Here is an 18,471-nt window from a genome sequence, read left to right as displayed (position 1 = left end):
CTCAGTGCCTTTTAGCAAATCTACTTCCACAAACCCTCCACTGCTGAAGCTCAAGCTGTGAGCTCTTAAACTCTCCCATTTGTTTGTTATGGAGCAGCTAAAGCTCATAAATCGTGATGACTTGACTGATAAGAGTCTTGGTCTTGGTTCTTTGGTTTCTGGGTTTAGGGGGGTGGGGTGTGTGTGTGTGTGTGTGTGTGTGTGTGTGTGTGGGGGGGGGGGGGTCGTGTTCACAAATAATGATATGACAGCGCTCGGCTGGAGAAATGACATATGTGAATTCTTTAACGGTGATACGCCGCAGCATATGTGAGCCAGTTGAGCGTTGCCTTAGATCAACAAGTCATCCAAGACCGAACAGGAGATAAGAAAGCTGGGAGAGGAGGGGAGGGGAAGGGAGGGAGGGAGAGAGAGAGAGAGAGACACACAGAGCCCCCCCCCCCCCCGTGGATGTGTTTCTGTTGTCTTGAGGCCGAGGCTAGGTGCAGACATTCCTCGGACCTCACAGCAATCCCTGAAATTTCCTGCTCCTCTCTGTGACCGATGCCCCTGCCCTTCTTCTTTCCCTCTTTTCCTTCCTCCCTTTCCTGCCCCCCCCCCCCACCCTCCCCTGGCGGGAGTTAATTTGCACCATGTGTTCTTTAATGGAGAGAAAAGAGGAGAGAGGAAAAACAGGCCCCTGGTGGAAGCGTGTGAACCCGATACCACTGTAAATCTCCACTTCCACGGCATTAACCTCTCTCTCTCTCTCTCTCTCTCTCCTCTCTCGCCCCTCCCCCCCTCCTGTTCTCCCTCATGCTTTTTTTTTCTTTTTTTATTGGCATGTCACACATTGGACAAGCTGGAAATTACACTGGGCCGAGCCGCGAACCAGCGGTGAGACGCTCCAGATACCCACTTACAGCCCGGAGAGGGGGAGAGTGGAGGGCGGGAAAAGGGAAGAGAGACACAAAAACAAGGAGGGGGGAGGGAGGGAGGGAGGGAAGAGGCGACGTAAGGTGGGAAGAGGGGGAGAGGGAGGAGTAAAATTAGCTGTCCATTTTCAGAGCAGAGGCCAATCCAATTAAAGCTTGACCAATCCACGCAAATGTGTTTAGTGTCTGGTTACCGTGCCGATGGCTGGGTGGCCACGCGGAGAGACGAGAGAGATTCCCCCCCTCGTGCGTACCGGCGAGTCGCCTAATGTGCTTTCCAGAGATACAAAACAACAGAACAAACGCTGAGCTAAAGGGAAAGGGGGGAAGAATGGGGGATGATGTCACATTCCTCGGTACCTACTGTGGAAACCATCGAGGAGATCCAGCGATTGTGAGAAACTACTGAGGTTCGCCCGCTTCAAAGGAGACTTCACCCTCTAATTTAGCATGAACCCCCTCCCCCCCTCCGACTGGGGATTGGGCTGTTTTGGTTGTAACAGGAAGACGTGGTGGGGCAATAAAACAGGCCCTGTCATTATTCATGTATACGAGCCTGCCATTGGTCCTTTAGGTTGGGAGTGTATCAAACCTGACTACCTGTCTCTCTGTCTCGGTCTCTCTGCCCTTGTTTGTTTCCTACCTTCCTCATCAAACCAGGTGCCGAGGAGGAAGATAGCCCCGCCGTGTTCGCTCGTCTCCCTTTCCCAGATAAAACGTCGCGGCGAAGAGCGCAGAGAATTCGCCTCAGATGTTAGCAGTGACACCGCGGCGGACATTTTGGCTCGTGTGATGTGCCAGATGAGAAAAGGCGGCGGGGCGGGCAGCGGGCGTCTTCGTCTGAGGCGCCGCTGAATATTTCAACCGCTCGGCAACAAGGGGTGAAATTAGCACTTGGATACCGAAGGCCGGGGCGACATCTGCCACACGGAGCGACACGACGCATCTGCATGTATGCGTCTGCGTGGCGAGAGATGGAGGCGAGGCGGGGAAAGTAAAGTCAGCTAATGAAACTCCTCGGGGGGCCGGTGAGCGAGAGGCATCTCTGCTGAATAATTTAGCAGTGTCGGGTCAAAGAGGTGGCTATCGACTGGGCCTTTACAGAGCATCATCAAACCGCTCTGGCCGCTGGCCTGGACCCCTCGGCTCCTCCCACTCCCCCCCCCCCCCCCCTCGCTCACCGTGTCAGGAGCCCCCCCCCTCCCTCCATCTGGGAAGGTAATCACCACACATAAGAACACACACCAAACTCCATTTTGATTCCAGCCCCATCTCCCCCCTCCCTCCCCCTCTCTTCCTCCTCTATCCTGGAGAAGGAGCTAATCCTATTGGCTGAAGGAGCGGTTTCCATAGCAGCATTTAGCTAATGCACAGGGAGGGCAGTATGGGTGAGACAAAAAAATGTTATCTGTCCAAAAGGAAGAAAGGAGGGAGAGAGGGAGGGAGGGCGAGCTGAGAGGGAGGTGGGGTAGGTTTGGTTCTTTCCCCCGGAGCGGAGCTGCGTGCCGCCTCCTGCCTCCTGCGCTCACTGAGTCTGAACTGTGTTGTTATCTCAACCTTGCCATTTGTGTTGCTTTTATTTATTCATGCCGGCGCTCGCACGGACCATCAATCTAACCCGCGTCCGCCAAAGACAGACGGAGCCGCCGTGCCGTCCTGGAGATCCGTGCTCGGCTCCATCTGATGTGAGAAACACGCCACGCTCGCAGCCCGTGTCCGTTTAAGAACACACCTCTGTGGAGAGAGAGAGAGAGAGAGAGAGAGAGAGGGCGAGCGAGCGACCGCTGCGGCGCCTGACCCGACACCTGGGATAGATGACCTCATGCTATTACAAAGAGCAGCGTTAATGCTCACCTCAAGGAAATTTTAAGCGTGTAAAGACAGAGAGGGCGGGGGGGAACGAGAGGGGAGGGCAGAGTGTGTGTGTGTGTGTGTGTGTGTGTGTGTGGGGGGGGGACCTCATGGTGGAGCATTAATCAAAACGTTCATAATGGGAAGAGTCACCTGATCCTGCCTGAGCAGAGGCAAGAAGCAGGGATCAGGCTCAGAGGCTCCAGTCAGCCTCAGCAGCAGGGGGGAGAGGGGGCGGGGCTATTTGTCAAGTAAAGCCAGGTAATGTGAGCTGAATTAATTTGTCAGAACTGGAAAAATAACACATTTCCGCTTAACACTCACACACAGCTCCAGAGCGGCGTGTGAGCATCCAGAGGAGCTGCAACCAGAGCAGCTCGGATGGCCGCCGCTGTCTACAGGCGCTCAGATGCCCTTGTCAACACAGCTCACACACACACACACACACACACACACACACAGAGAGAGCGCACAAAGACGAGCAGACACTTGAGCCCGAGCCACACACACACACACACACACACACACACACGTGAAAGGTTGCACCTCCACATGTTCCTGCCTGTGAATCGTATGAGCTCGCTTACAGCCGCTGAGTGCAGAGACGAGATGAAGAGCACATCAACATCACACACACCATATTGGCCCTAATGACTGCCCCCCCCCCCCCCCCCCTCCCCCCTCCCCTTATAGAGGGGGCAGCGCTCCACTCGATAAATATTAACAAGAAGAGCGACTGATGGCCGTGCTCACTGATCCATAATTGCATTTCAAAATGTTGGATGGGGGAGGGGTGGAGGTGGGTGGAGGTGGGGGGTCTCTGAGGGGGGAGAGGGGAGGGGAGACATGTGTGTGAAGGAAAGATGGACGTGCAAACCAACACGCTCCGGCCTTCATCGACCCGCCGCCGCAAGCATCACAGGCCGCTTCAACACGTTACAGACGCAGAAAAGGAAGGAAACCCACTAACCGCTTGGTCTCGGCACAGGAAGTGAAGCGTCGGTGCCGGTTTCTGAATATTTGTCAGACGAGCTCGCCTCAAACTAATTAGCTAGCAGATCTCATTGTTAGGCTAATTCTCAGCGTGCGTTGGATTCCATTAAGGCCGAGGAAAAAGAGCCAATAAGAGCCGCTTTGAGTGTGTGTGTGTGTGTGTGTGTGTGTGTATTTATGCACATATATTTGCATCTTTATCAATCATTTTTAATTATGGGCTTTGAATGGACAGATTTCAACAGGACACAGAGACGTGTGTACGTGTGTGTGTGTGTGTGTGTGTGTGTGTGTGTGTGATACGCTATTAACATTTGGGGGGGGGGGGGGGGGGGGGGGGGGGGGGTTGGGTGAGGGGGGGGCTATGTGTGTGAGGAAAAGGTGCTACAATACAGCTGAAGAGGCTTTGCAGCCACACACACACACACACACACACACACACACACACAGCTGAATACACACGTGACCCCCTCCCCCCTGAGATACAAAGCAGCAGAATGAGCCTCAGCATGTTCGGTGTGTTAATATTCGATCAGGCAGCCAAACACACAACACACACGCGATGCCAAACCCTAATCAATAATCAATAAGAGCTTAGGTTTATAGGTCCGTCCATTATCCCCCGCTGGACACAACTATTGTTTCCAACGCACTCTGTCAATTAGATTGATGTACACCAATTACCTCTGATAATACATGTGTGTGTGTGTGTGTGTGTGTGTGTGTGTGACATGTTATTAGGCCTTAATGGAAGCCAGAGCAAACACGCTCAATCACACGTGAGGGCGAACGCCTCACGGGCAGATGTGCTCTCACACACGGCGAGCAGAGCAAACAGCATTCGCTCAAGCCAGCGGCGTTTGTAATCCCCGACGCACACGGACGCCGCAAACGTAAAGGATACACGGGCGAGAAGAAGACGAGGGAGGAGCCTTCGTCCTTTAAGCTAATCAGGACGCCAACATACAAACTGGACCACTGGATAATTGTATTTTACACCGCATCTAATTAAATGTCCATAAGCAGGGAGATCCAACAGATGAGTGTGTGTGTGTGTGTGTGTGTGTGTGTGTGGTGTGTGTGTGGTTGTGTGTGGGTGTGCTCCTCAATCCCTTCCAGCAGTACAGCCCCGTGTTCCCAGGGGGGGAGCAACGCTGCAATCACTCCATTAGTGAGAGAGGGAGGGGGAGACAGGGATGCTGGGAGAAAGCAGGGGATGAGGGATGAGGAAGGAAGGAGGGAGGGAAGGAAGGAGGGAGGGAGGATGGAGCACAGCTGACTTGGCCAATAACAGCAAATGAGGTTAGATACAAGCAGCGAGGGAGGAAGAGGGTCAATGAGCGGCGAGGACATGGACACAAAGACTCCAACCAGGGGAGGGAGGGAGGGAGGGAGAGGCAGAGGGAGGGAGAGGGAGAGGTGAGTGACAGCAGATAAAGAGGAGAGGAGATGAAGTGCAGAGGCAGACAGATGAGAGAGGGAGAGAAATGGAGACGGAGGAGACGATGGAGGCAGGAAAGCAGAGCGGAGTGTTTGAAAGCCAGGGTCACCGCTCAACGCTCGCTCACCGCACCATGCTTCTCCCTCCACACACACACACACACACACACACACACACACACACACACACACAGGTCTGCGTATCAGCCTGTGTGTGTGTACGTGTATGTGCATCCATAAACAAACGAAGGCACCCCCACACACACACACAGAGCACGGTAACGCAGATTACACGGCGCAGGAACACAAACACGCCGAGATACGAGCGCGCCGACACGTCCGCCGCCAGCAGGATCGCTGCATCATTCTCATCAAATATAGATTGTAAACAAATTACAAGGTCACGGTGAGCGGGAGTAAACCGGAGCGAGCCCTGCTGGAGGAGGAGGAGGAGGAGGAGGAGGAGGAGGAGGAGGCGCTGCATTAGTGTGAGGGCTTTGTGACGGACGCCGCTCTTAAGAATCTGAAGATTAAGAACGCCGCTGCCCGACTCGCTGGCGTTTAATCGACCTAATTGCCGACATCAGAGCGGGTCAAAGCCTTTTAGCGCTCTGAAATCACATCACCTGCTTTTATAGACTGGCATTAGATGCATTTCCTTGTTATTAATTGTGGCAGTAATCACAACAACGATCTGCGTTTGATTAGGAGCTAAACAGGAAGAGGAAGAGGAGAGCCAGCGCCTCTGACTCTGCCTCTGTTTAATACCTCTGCCGCTTAAAATGGCCTCCCACTGGTCACCTCTGTATCCGGGCAGACATTTTAGAGGGGAGGCGGGCGACAGGGATCCATACGGCCGGATCAATATGTCACACGGGTCGCGGCCGGCATCGCTGCTGCCGCTGTTGAGCAAACAAACTGGAATGATCGTCCGCCGAGTCGGAGAACGACCTCCAGTAATGCCTCAGCATGGATTTCCTTTATTTTGTACGACACTGTATCGTATCAAGTCTATCATCTGTGTGTGTGTGTGAGAGTGTGTGTGTGTGCGTAAGAAGCACAAACAGTGACGCACGAGAGAGAGAGAGAGAGAGAGAGAGAGAGGCAGGTTTCAATCCTTGTTCGTCCGTACGCAAAAGAGATTGATGGCTGCGTGCGGGATTTCTACACACCGCTAATTGGATTCACAGGTCATTAGATAAAGTACACGAGTGAGACTGTTACAGCCTGAAGACTGAGAGGGAAGAGAGAGAGGGGAGGGAGGGAGGGAGGGAGGGAGGGAGAGAGAGAGAGGGAGGGAGGGGGGGGGCAATATTGATGAGGTTGTTTGGTTGGGAGCCAATGAAATCTCCTCCCTCTCCTCTGCTGCTGCACCTATGAAGCTCCGTGCACACCAGGGAGGAAGGAGGGAGGAGGAGGTGATCGATAATATGTGTGGTGAGGAAGAGAGAGGAAAGAGGGAAGGAGGGGGTGAGGGAGGGGGTGAGGAGATAGGAAATAAAGAGCGTTGTGAAGCGTGATGCTCCACTGTTGTGTCTTCTTTCAATGTGTTGTCGGGGGAAAGAGGAGGCGAGACCAGATGAGATTAGGCCCCCGATTAAGAGCCGCAAAACAGGGAAGAGCGGAGCGGAGTGGGTCGGTGGAGCGGGAGGATGACGGGGGGAGAATGGAGGGGAAGAGGGGGCGTGGCTACCAGTTTGTGTTCTGTGTGTTGTTATGTGGCGCAGAGTCGTTACGCTTGGCGGAAAACTGTGTGCACTTGTTTGGAGAACCAGCGGGACGTGTCGTTTTAACATAGGAGGACACGGGTACAGTCTGCTCACACACACAGGCATGCAGATGGCTGTTCATTAATTACAGATGGATGGGGGAGGGAGAGACGGAGAGTGAGAGACAAAGCAAGCGAGGAAGAAAAGAGAGAGAGAGGTCAGAGCTAGTGTTCTCCCTCTTCTCTCTCCCTGGACAATTACCTCTGCCTGCCCCAGACCTCTTCTGCTGCTCTTAATCAAGGTGCAAGTGTGTGTGTGTGTGTGTGTGTGTGTGTGTGGTGTTCCTGCCACCCTCAGCACTCTCTAGCAGCAATCGGATTAAGGCCCTGCTGCTGTGGGCCGGGCAGCCGTCCCCTCCTCTGCCTGCAGCTCACCTTAAAACCCCTCCTACACACAACAACCAACCTTGCCACACGTACACTACAATCATATACGCACATTAAACATACACACACGCACACCTTTCCCAGAATGGTGCGTGTGACCTTTGGCGCTGACCTCCCATCATCACCCTGGCTGTTGGCAGCCATTACTTGGCCCCCCGGGGCCCGGCTGACCCTCAGTGCGCCCCTGCACCGCTCACACACAACAAAGCTGTTCGAAGACGCTGCCACGTTTACATTGACACTTCATACGGCGGCGACAGGTCTGTGGATTATTACATTCCCATTGTTCTCTGCTCATTAAGGCTCCGTCACTTCACCACAAACTGAGTCAGAGTCTCCATTCATGTCCACTGAACTCTGTATGCTAACTAATGAAACACTCCGAGAACAAAGGACTAATTAAAAGCACTTTTGGTTTAACATTGATTTCCTCCTCCCGCACTGAGCTGAGTTTGCGTTTGGTTTCACCTGCAGCTTCTTCGCTCAGGCAGAGCCGAGGCGCTGACCTCCCACAAACGCCACCGTTAAAGAATTCATTATGAGGCTGAGGATGTGAGAGCCAGCGCCGCTCTCTCCCCCGTGAAAAGCATAATTGCCGGATGACGGGATTAAAATAGATTGTGTCACAAGGCAGAATCGGAACGGACGGGAATTTGCAACATGCAAAAGGAGGCGAAGGCACATTTGTGTTTCCTCGCCCGTGAACGTTTTCCCGTTACGAATTTAACTGGGAAACAAATACAAACACCAGGGCGGCTGAGCGAATTGGAATGCGGCCGTGGCTTCGGCCCACACGATGAAGGGCCGGGGCGAGAAAATGAGAAAATGAGTGCGTTTGTGATTTTAGGTGTCCCATTACCGTGGAAACAAGCATCACTCTATTCCCCCAACTGATCCGACCTGATGAATAAGCTATTCTTCTCTGCTAATTAAAAACTAATTTCTTTCTTTATTTGGCAAAAGGGGCAATTTGGCTACTTTGAGCTGAGAAAAAAAAATCCAATAAAAACTTAACTGGTGCAAAACCCCCCTTCATTAAATCAATAAAGTGCTTTGACAAGCATCTTTGTTTCCATTACAGGCGTTACTTCACTGCCAGTGGACTGAGAAGTGGAGGAACAATCCTTCTCCGCTCTCTGATGGATTTTAGCTTTCATTTTCTGGTTATATAATGAGTCGGCCTTCTTCTCAAAGCCGCCCTCATGCTATAGAGAGAGAGAGAGAGAGAGAGAGAGAGAGAGAGAAAGCAGGCTGGAGGAGAATGGAGCCCAGAGTTTTTTGGAGAGACGTTTAGAGGAAGTACGGTTGGCAGATAAGGATGAAGTGTGTGTGTGTGTGTGTGTGTTTGTGTGTGTGTGTGTAGGGGAAGGGGTTGGACGGGTGGCACGGCGTCGCACCACAGACCGGGCACAAGCAGGAAGTGGAAGCCTACTCACCAGCTTGAAGTCCTGAATGCTACATATGAAGTAGGGAGTGTTGGGTCGCCGACTCTCGATGTACACACAATCTGGATGAGACAGAGAGTGGAGGAGGAGGAGGAGGAGGAGGAGAAGAAGAAGAAGAGGAGAGAAAACAGGAAACACTGGAGTTAGACAGGAAGAACTCGCCAAACTCAGCGACACGTTGGTTTTGCATGGTGGTACCTCGGCTGAAAAGAAACGTTTCCTCCTCGAGTCAAATTCAATTGGAATGCAAGTAATAGGATTAAGGAGTTTTGGAGCAGCGAGAGCTTTCCTTTCCAAAGCAAACATTACACCCAGGGGGAATTATGTTATTGTTCCACTCCATTTAGACACAAAGTGAGCAACACTGGCTTTAACCCCGCCCCCACCTCACCCCCACCCGCACTGTGACCTGGGGTCCGAGAAAATGACAACTTCTCTCACCGCACACACACACACACACACACACACAAACAAACACACAGAGAGAGAGAGAGAGAGAGAGCTGGCCTTGATTAGTGGCCGAAAATATTCCCACCCGCCCTCCTGCCTGCCCTCCATTCAGTTCTTTAAACTTTTGTGGAATTACACAATCCTGGCCAAGTGTAATAAGCACTGCTGTCTGATTGTGTGTGTGTAGAGGAGGAAGAGGAGGAGGAGGAGGAGGAGGTGGCCGGCCCTGGCTGTGGAGTGTATATTGAATGTGACTGGTGGTATGACCGGGTCGTGAACCCTCATCGCCTCAACAAAAACATTCACGCTTTCAGAGGACAAACAGAGGAGGAGGAGGAGGGAGGGAGATGAAGTGCGAAGGGCTCACGGTTACTGCATAGAGCCCTGGCACGGCACTTTCCAGAAAGAGCCACGGTTGGATTTATTGCATAAAAAGAGATTTGAATCCTCTGGAGTCACATTAACATAATGGCCTTTCATTCAACTTTGGCTCTTAGTTGAAAGACAAAACCAAACGTGTGATCAAACTGAGTAAGAATGGATTTACTCTGCTGCTGTGAGGGGAAGCTCTCCAGGCTGATCGGGGGGGGAAGGCATTCAAACGCAAACCCAACTGAGTGAAAAATAGATCACACACACACACACACTGAAGTCTGACATTTCTATTCAAATGGAAGTAACTCTACCAGCTGAAACCCTCTGACTGATCCTAGATCCTCGCCGGAGCAAAGTCTTCCTTTCCTTCTGATGCCAACACGCTCTTCACCACCGCTGCACGCTTTCAATCAAGCACAGCCACCGCGCCGGTTACCCCCCGACGACACCGAGCGACTGTTGCCGGCGCTTCATTCCACCTCAAGGCGTGAGCGTTTGCTTCTTCTGCTGGCTGAAGCCGACATCGTCTGTTATTTATTTGTTTGTGTCAACAGAGTTATCGATCCGGCGCTGGTTTATCTCGCTGCTTCAAGCGGAAAAAGGGGGTGGGGGAGGGGCGGGGGGCGAAGATATTAAATAGCTTTGACACCCAAGATACCATTTGTAGAGGGGCTGGTTTGTATAAGTGCAGCTGTGACATCATAGGCTTTGTTTTGCCTTTTTTTCAGAGGCTCTCTGTGTGTGTGTGTGTGTGTGTGTGTGTGAACCCACGGTGGGCTTGTTATCTGCTATGGGCTGAATGAGCTATTCTAAGGGGAGGGTGTGTGTGTGTGTGTGTGTGTGTGGGAGGGGGGGGGGGTTTATCGGCGTGGCTGGCTCTGAGTGACGCATTATATCTCCCTCACCGCTGCCCTCCTCTCCATTTTCCTCCTCTGCCTCCTCTACACCGTCCCTGGAAGTCATTTACAAGATAACATGAATGAAAATATCCATCAGTGCTATTGTGCGATCTGTGAGCGACACAGCTTGTGTGTGTGTGTGTATACTGAGAGAGAGCGACAGAGGGAGGAAGAGGGAGAGTGTAAAGGAGGGAGGGAGCGGGCGGGAGAGAGGGAGGGAGGAGGGGAGGAGGAGGGCTGAGAACAAAAGAGACTAATCTGAATGAGAGGACATGTTTCAGAGGAGTCAAATCGGGGGAATTAGGGTTTAGTGTCCCTTCACCTCGCCTGCACATTCATTTAGAGAGGCCAGGTCTCCTCGTCTGCAGCCCACAGCACATCAACAGGCGCAGAGAACACACAGCCGGGGCCAACACACACACAGACACACACAGAGACACACAGAGAGAAAGAGAAAGAGACAGGGATCTGGTTTAATCGCTCACAGACAGCCAGCCGCTCCATTCTTCCCGTGTCAAAAGCACATTCCAAATTCATCCCGGCGCTAAAACTCTCTCTCCGCTCCCTCAAGGGCATTTTACTGCAAATGACTACAACTCCAGGCTCAATGAACGTGAAAGTTAAAACCCGGCTAATGCGCCAAACCGCCGTTTGAAGGAGGAGGAGGAGGAGGAGGAGGGGGAGGAGGAGGAGGTGGAGTGGATGGTTGGAGTGGGCCGCTCCGCTCCTCTAGGGGTCCGCCGGGCTTGTTAAACATTCCTGCCATTTTGTGCGTTTCAAAAGTGGGTCTCCTCGCTCAAGTGGAGAGGGGGCGAGGAGGGGGCGAGGAGGGGGAGAGGAGGGGGGCTTTAGCTGCGGCGGTGTCGTGGTGGGGGTCTGCGATGGGGGATGGGTGGGGTTTGTCTCCTTTTAGGGTTGAAGTGCATGCTGGAGAGAGAGAGAGAGAGAGAGAGAGAGAGAGAGAGAGAGAGAGAGAGAGAGAGAGAGAGAGAGAGAGAGAGAGAGAGAGAGAGAGACAGAGAGAGAGAGAGAGCCTTGTAGTCTCTCTCTCTCTCTTCATCAGCAGCCACAAGTTCAACTTATTAACCACAAAAAAAGCCCAAATCCACCACCGACTGCCACGCGACAAAGGCGACGGCGAGCCAGAGAAAGTTCACTCCACTTTGACGGCGAGGAGTAACGGCGGATCTCCTAAGCACAGCCGGTCTGACCTGAACACCTCGCTGTAACCCGACACCGCCGCTCGCTGTCTCTCCGATTACACTGTCACTGCTGAGTTCAAGAAACTGAATATTCATTGTTCTGAAGGCCCCCTCCCCCTCCCCCCCCTCTCCCCCCTCCCCTGCACACACACACTTGTATACACACCCCGCTCTCCTCGGCTGTAGCTCATTGTTCAGCCAGCCATTCTCTTATGGCTGCCAAGCATGTCTAATCTAAAACACACCTAGGCTCAGCAAAAGAACCCTGCTGCACTACTCTCTCTCTCTCTCTCTCTGTCTCTCTCTCTCTCTCTCTCTCTCTCTCTCCCCCTCTTACCCTCTCTCCCTATCTTTCCCTCCCTCTCTCTCTGTATCAAGCAAATAAGCAGCAGTTTAATTTGCTGCAGCCTCACGGTTGAGGGGAGGGGATGGTTTGTAGATAATATCGCCTCCCTGTTCTTTTTTTATTGAGCCGGCAACAATGGAGAAAGTCACATTGTGAACACGGCCGTACATGCCAATGTTTTGTAAACAGGAAGCGGGGAGGGAGGGCGGCTGCTGCTGCCGAGGCACGAGATCGGAGCGGTGCGGCAGGAATGGGTGTGGATCTGCGATGCAAGTCGTGGCTGATTAAATCAAGTGGAGTGTGTGCTGCAGGTGCGGAGCGTTAGCCACCAGGCAGGACGCACCTGCATTGTTAAAAGTGGCACTCGGCTCAAACTGCCAGCGCGCACAGGCGGGCGTACGCAGACACGCGGCGAGGCTCGTGACAGGAGAGCCAAATCCCCTCGGGTGTGCGTGTACTAAAATTAAATAGCACAGGGACTGCAATAAGGGAACCACAGGGGTGTGATGGGGACACGAGGGCCGAGGAAGAGGAGAGCGCTCCGGAGATTCAGGGGGAGGGGAAGTGAGCGAGCGTGCGCGTTTACTCATCAACCACCCACCGCAGTGCCTCTGTTAAGGGGACCGGCTCCTGACCCGGGCTTCCTGTAGGGTGCGGCCCCCCTGTGGGCTGCCATAACGCTCCTCGGCCCTTAAGAAGCCTGGGATACGGGATTCTTCCGCAGCTTCCCTTCCTCTCTCTCCTCTTCGATCATCTCTCCCGATAGCTTTCCCATCTCAGTGGAAAGCAGCGGGGAAATACCTGGCAAGTGATAGCATCAGCTCTCTACAGCAGGGCAGACCTACAGCTGACTGAGCTCCTCGGGAGAACAGGCTCTTTGACAACACCCCCCTCCCCAACACACACACACACACACACACACTCTCCACCCTCCTCTCCCTCTCGGCTAGCCCACGCTTTCTCATTTAGCAGTCGGCAGGTGGTTGGATTTCACTAAAAAGCCTTTTTCCCAGAGTCTCTGCGGTGGAGAGGAGAGGGATGGGAGCGGGGGGGGAGAGAGAGAGAGAGAGAGAGAGAGAGAGAGAGAGAGAGAGAGAGAGAGAGAGAGAGAGAGAGAGAGAGAGAGAGAGAGAGAGAGAGAGAGAGGCTTTTTAAAAATAGATCTGTTGGGTTAGCGACAGGATACAGACTCTCACCGCTGTGTTTCAGTTTGAAATCACTCCAGTGGGCCGTCCCCTAAGTTAGCTTGTTAAGAGCAAAGTGATCGATGAGCGGCACAGGGGGTTGCCACGCCAACACACTCCTGGCTTCATATGTTCCTGTAGCAGAAAACTCAATCCTGCACTTCCTGAATTATGCACGACACGCCGGCTTCACACTCAGACTGCATATCAATCTGCTGCTCTACGTAGAGGGTTTACATCTGAAGGCACGTTTACTTTGGTCGCAAATGGAGTGTGTGTGTGTGTGTGTGTGTGTGTGTGTGTGTTGGAACAAAGATGTCACTTTTTCACCCCAGTGAAGTGAAACTCTCAGCTAATATGAGCCGCTGGGGTTTGGTGTGTGTGTGTTGGTGTGTGTGTGTTGGTGTGTGTGTGTTGGTGTGTGTGTGTGTTTGTGTGTGTGTGTGTTCTGGTAGTCAACATGGCCACATAGAGCAGCCGGTGAGAGAGGGGCCGCTCCACATGGCTGCCAGAGCAAATGGCCCCCACACAGCCTGACGACCACAACATCTGCAGGCCAGCTAGGATCCATACTAAGAGGGTTAGATGAAGGAGGAGGAGGAGGAGGAGGAGGAGGAGGAGGAGGAGCTACGGTGCTCTAATGTTGGATTGGATCAATTTCACTTGGATATTATTGCAGTAAATAAGATGTTAGTTCCAAATCTGAAGTATTATTGCCTACTTTCATGGCCAACCTCTCTACATTAAGATCACATGCTGCTCATCCTGTCGCTCCTGCATGTGAGCGTGCACGGTAGTGATGCAGATGTGAGAGAATCAACAAGAGCAACACGACAACCGACATTCAACTGAGAGAACAAAAGCTGCTGCCTTCTAACAAAAGATACGGCAGGTCTGTGTGTGTGTGTGTGTGTGTGTATGTGTGTGTGTGTGTGTGCCTGCGTGCGTGTGACCACCAACAGTTGCTTCTGTGTCTGAATAAGGAAGGTGGGGGTGTGTGTGTGTTTGTGTGGATGGGAGGAGGGGGGGCTGGTTATCTAGTGTCTACGTGTATGTGTGTGTGTGTGTGTGCGCGCTTGTGTGCATGACACACACAAATACACACACTCCCTTGGGTTCTGTGGTGGCTGCGGCAAGAAGCGCCAGCTGTCCACATCAACAACTCCCCAAACACACACACACACACACACACACACACACACACACACACACACACACACGGTGTTTTCCTCAGACTGCTCTGCGATCTTTCCGCTGCGTTAAGAAGCGACGCCGGGCCTGAGAAAGCTTCTAAATGAAAGAGGATCTTATTACCGCGTCCACGCCGGACGTCCTCCTTCATGCTACTTAAGCCTCGCCGTGCCTACTGCCGGCGGCCATGTTGTGTGACGAACAGAGAGAGAGAGATGGAAGGGCGAAAGGGGAGAGGGGCAGGTGGTTTCCATTAGCTCGCTCCATTTTAAACAGGCCAACCAGTCAGTCATTTAGAAGGGAAGGAGACACGCCATGGCAGCCGGCCACCTGCAGAGCCCAGAGGAGAAGGAGGAGGAGGAGCAACAGGGCTGTGATGGATACAGCTGGAGGGGGAGGAGCCTCCTGTGCGTCTTCATCAGAGTGTGTTTGTGTGTTTTACTGCATGAGAGTGTCAGAGTGTGTGTGTGTGTGCCATAAGCTCAGAGTGTGTTCGTGTATAAACCAGAGTCAGACTTTGGGTTTGAAGGTTCTGCTTGGTTACGGCCAATCAAGCTAATTGGAGTTATTAATCTTTAGCAGTTTAATTAAGAGACCACATCCTGGCATCATCAAGTTAAAGCTGAGCCTGAAACGCTTTGGCAGAGAGTCTGAGTTAACGTGCTACAGGACCAATGTGTGTGTGCAGAGATGGGTTACCGCATGTCTGTGTGTGTGTCTGTGTGTGTGAGGGAGAGAGAGTTTTACTGCCTAAGATTTGTGTGTGTGTGTGTGTGTGTGTGTGTGTGTGTTTTGGTGCTAGGGTGTCTCCTATTGATCCCCCCCATGGCGGTGTGTATAATCTCCAGAGAGAGAATCTATAATCTGGAGTGGAGGTCGGGGGGGGGGCGGGTGTGTGTGGAGAACAGGCTCTGGCTCTGGAGGCGTCAGGCTCAGCCACCGGGCACGGATCAATCCACCGCGTCTGCTCACACCGCGTCTGCTCGCACCGCAACTGGTGGTTTTGCTCCAACAGCCGACCCGTGCAAACGGCCGCCGGACGTGCGGCCGCCATCTCAGACTCTCACACACACACACTGGCCCACCTATTGGCAGAATGCACTTCTCCCCTCTTGCCTCCCCCGGCCGATCGATGAGCGCTAAGCTGTCTGAACGCGTCTTCAGCAGAACAGAGAGGCTGAGATGAGAGAGGCAGGACGATGGAGCTCCAGAGTGTGAACACTGTCTGAAAGCTTAAGCCTGATTTCAGATCTGTGTGTGTGTGTGTGTGTTTGTAAAATCACTGTGACAGAAGGACCTTTACGTTTCATTTCCTTTAAAATAATTACCATCATCCCTGCCCCCCCCCTGCCCTCCTGTCTGTCTGTCTCAATCCCCTCCCAGGGTGGTCAGTTTTACATATTGTGTGTCACTCGACGCTATAAAGGGATTTCACATTTAGTAAAGCATAATCCAGGCCGGCTTTGTGCCGATCTAAGCTCCGTACATCCAATCTGATTGCAAGAAGTCTGCTAGCGGTGACCGAGCGGTATGAGAACACACACACACCCACACACACAGGGCTCATCACTTGAACAATAAGCAGAGGAGACAGCAGGAGGTCAGCGGCGGTGGTGGAGAGATCGTCCGTGTTGACAATAGGTGGTAAATTACAAAGCGGTGCAGCGGCGGCGGCTGAAGCTGAAGCTGCTGCATCTGCTTCCACGATCCTGTCCCGTCCCTAATCTAAACCAATCTAACAGCTCCTCCGCTCTGCATGCTGGGAGCAGGATGCGGCACCCGGGCCCCTCCAGACCTGTCATGCTAAATGAAGGGGACGACAGGAAACATAAAAATTCCCCATCAATCAGCCGACGGCTCTCCTGCTTCGCTCGGAAATAGAAATATAAATATTGGACGGGGCTAATCCTCCCTCCACGCTGGACTCTGTTTATATGCCTTTTGAATGTTTCATTGATGTGACTGACTGCCTCCACTTCACCCCCCTCCTCCCTCTCCCCCCTCCTCCCTCTCTCCTCCCCCCCTCCTCCCTTCTCTGCATGGATGACTGTGAGACAAAGCGCCGGTGCTTCTCTCTCTCTATTAAACATGAAATGTAGAGCAAAAACAAAACACGGAGAGGAGACTTGAATGGAGCCGGGGCGGAGGGAGAAGCAGAGACGGGAAACAGACTGCGGGGGAGCGAGGGAGGGAGTGAGAGAGGGGCTTTGGTTTCGGTGGTGCGACTTCCTGCTCGCAGACCTCCACCGATAGCAACATGGATGTAATTTAGCCAACGAGATTAGGCAGCTAGGCAGAGAGGAGGGGGATGAGGGGTGTGTGTGTGTGTGTGTGAGGGTGAGTGTGTGGGGGGGGGGTCTGGCTCTTTCACTGCACCTACTTCAAGTCTCCTCTTTAGCTGTGAAACGAAGGAGAGAGAGAGAGAGCGAAAGAGAGAAGCAGGGGTGTGTGTTTGTGTGGACGTGTGTGTGTGTGGGGGTGGGGGGGGAGGGTGGTAGTTAGAGAGGCAGATAACCTAACACACTAACACACTGGCTGTAATTTCAAACATCTTCCCATTAAATACCCAAGCCCCTCCCCCTCCCATCGCTCGCCCCCTCCCCTCTCTCTCTCTACTTGACCTTTTGCTAGCTGCTAGATAAATGAAAAGACATGGCGGCAATGATTTAGGTGCAGAGGGGGGCTAGCAGTGAGCTGGAACAGAGAGAGGAAGAGAAGACTACACACACACACACACACACACACACACAGCTAGCTAGCCTGGCTTCCTTCCGACGGCGGGTGTTGACATTCCTCCCTCTCGTACGAGCAATTTATAAACAGTAGGTGAAAGAGGGGCCGTGTTTACAGCCCAGGAAAAGGTTACTTCTCCTTTTAGCCTCATTCATCCAACGCAACAGCGACGCCGACGCCGTCTCCCCAGGAAACCGGAGTACCTTATGGCCCCGGAGGAGGAGATAGCATAGTGGGACGGCGTCGGGGATGAAATCATTATGGCGGCCTGTCGTCACTATCACATCATTTGGAGAAGCACCACTTTGCTTTATTGACTTAGGCCAAGACAAAGCACAGAGTGGGTTAACGGGGGAATTGATTGTGTGATGCATGGACCTGCAGCCTGAGGGAGAGGGCCTGAGAGACACACACACACACACACCACTGCTATCCCTCAGCAGCTCCTCTGGATTATGTTTGAGCAGAAATGGCAGGAAATCACAGGCTAAGAGGATTATTGCTGCCTTATCAATAACTTAGCTTCATTTTTCAACGAGCTCATTGAAAAGCAGGGGGCATCAAAGTGAAGCAGCATCATGAGCGGATCTATACACGCAGCATATTGATGAATGGAGATTAGCCTGAGTCCAATGTGGTTACATCAGGGCCAATTAGATCAGAGAGGAGCAGGACTCACCTCCGGGTCTGTAAACAACGTCGTCCTCCGTGATGAAGGACGTGATCTCTCCGTTCTCCGTGCGCTCGTAGCGTGACTTCTTCTTGGGCGTCTTCTTCTTGCCCTTCTTGCCGGCCTCCTCGGCCGTGCCGCTGCCTCCGCCCGTGCTGCCGTTGTCGTTGTCCTCATCCTCGCTGTGCTCGCTCTCGGCGTAGTTTTTGGCTCCGCCCTCCAGCGTGCAGCTGCGTCTGGGCCTGGAGCTCTCGCTCTCCCGGTCGCCCCGGTCTCCGTCCTGCCGGCGGGACTTGCCGGGCTCTCTCTTGTCTCGGTCCCTGTCTCTGTCTCTGTCCCGCTCTTTCTCCCTCTCCTTCTCTTTGTCGGCCGTCATGATCCGCCACGTGCCTTCCTCAGTCCTCTCACGGCTGGGCCTCCGTGAAAGGTAGACTGTGAGCCTGGGCTTCAGTCTTCTGAATTTACCAGTCAAATCCAGGGAAAATATGGCCACACCAACAACCCCAGTGTTTCAGAGAAGCTGTGAATGAGAGAAGAGAAGGGAAATTAGCACCGGGCAGCGGGAGGAACATTACACTTACGGCACAAAAGACAAATCTTGGAAGTGAAAAGGAGGAGGAAAA

At 52.9% G+C, this 18,471-nt stretch overlaps 1 protein-coding gene across 1 annotated transcript in view; it reads right to left on the bottom strand.

The window, feature by feature from the left end:
• Window positions 1–8,789: 8,789 nt before the first annotated feature.
• rerea (arginine-glutamic acid dipeptide (RE) repeats a) overlaps window positions 8,790–18,471 on the bottom strand; it is a gene marked incomplete at its 3' end in the record, with an annotated part of 59,436 nt that continues 49,754 nt past the window's right edge. Inside the window, exons 2-3 of the mRNA XM_076171233.1 lie at window positions 17,858–18,368; window positions 8,790–8,860 (exon numbers count right to left, since the gene is read on the bottom strand). Coding sequence (XP_076027348.1) covers window positions 8,790–8,860; window positions 17,858–18,224 — 438 coding nt within the window. The remainder of the gene's footprint in view (window positions 8,861–17,857; window positions 18,369–18,471) is intronic.

This window comes from Genypterus blacodes, unplaced genomic scaffold (genome assembly GCF_046128005.1).
Source record: "Genypterus blacodes isolate CSIRO-AG114 ecotype Tasmania unplaced genomic scaffold, CSIRO-AGI_Gbla_v1 ptg000241l_1, whole genome shotgun sequence".
NCBI lineage: Eukaryota > Metazoa > Chordata > Actinopteri > Ophidiiformes > Ophidiidae > Genypterus > Genypterus blacodes.
Note: the sequence above shows the minus strand (reverse complement) of the source record. Positions and strands in the feature narration are given on the sequence as shown.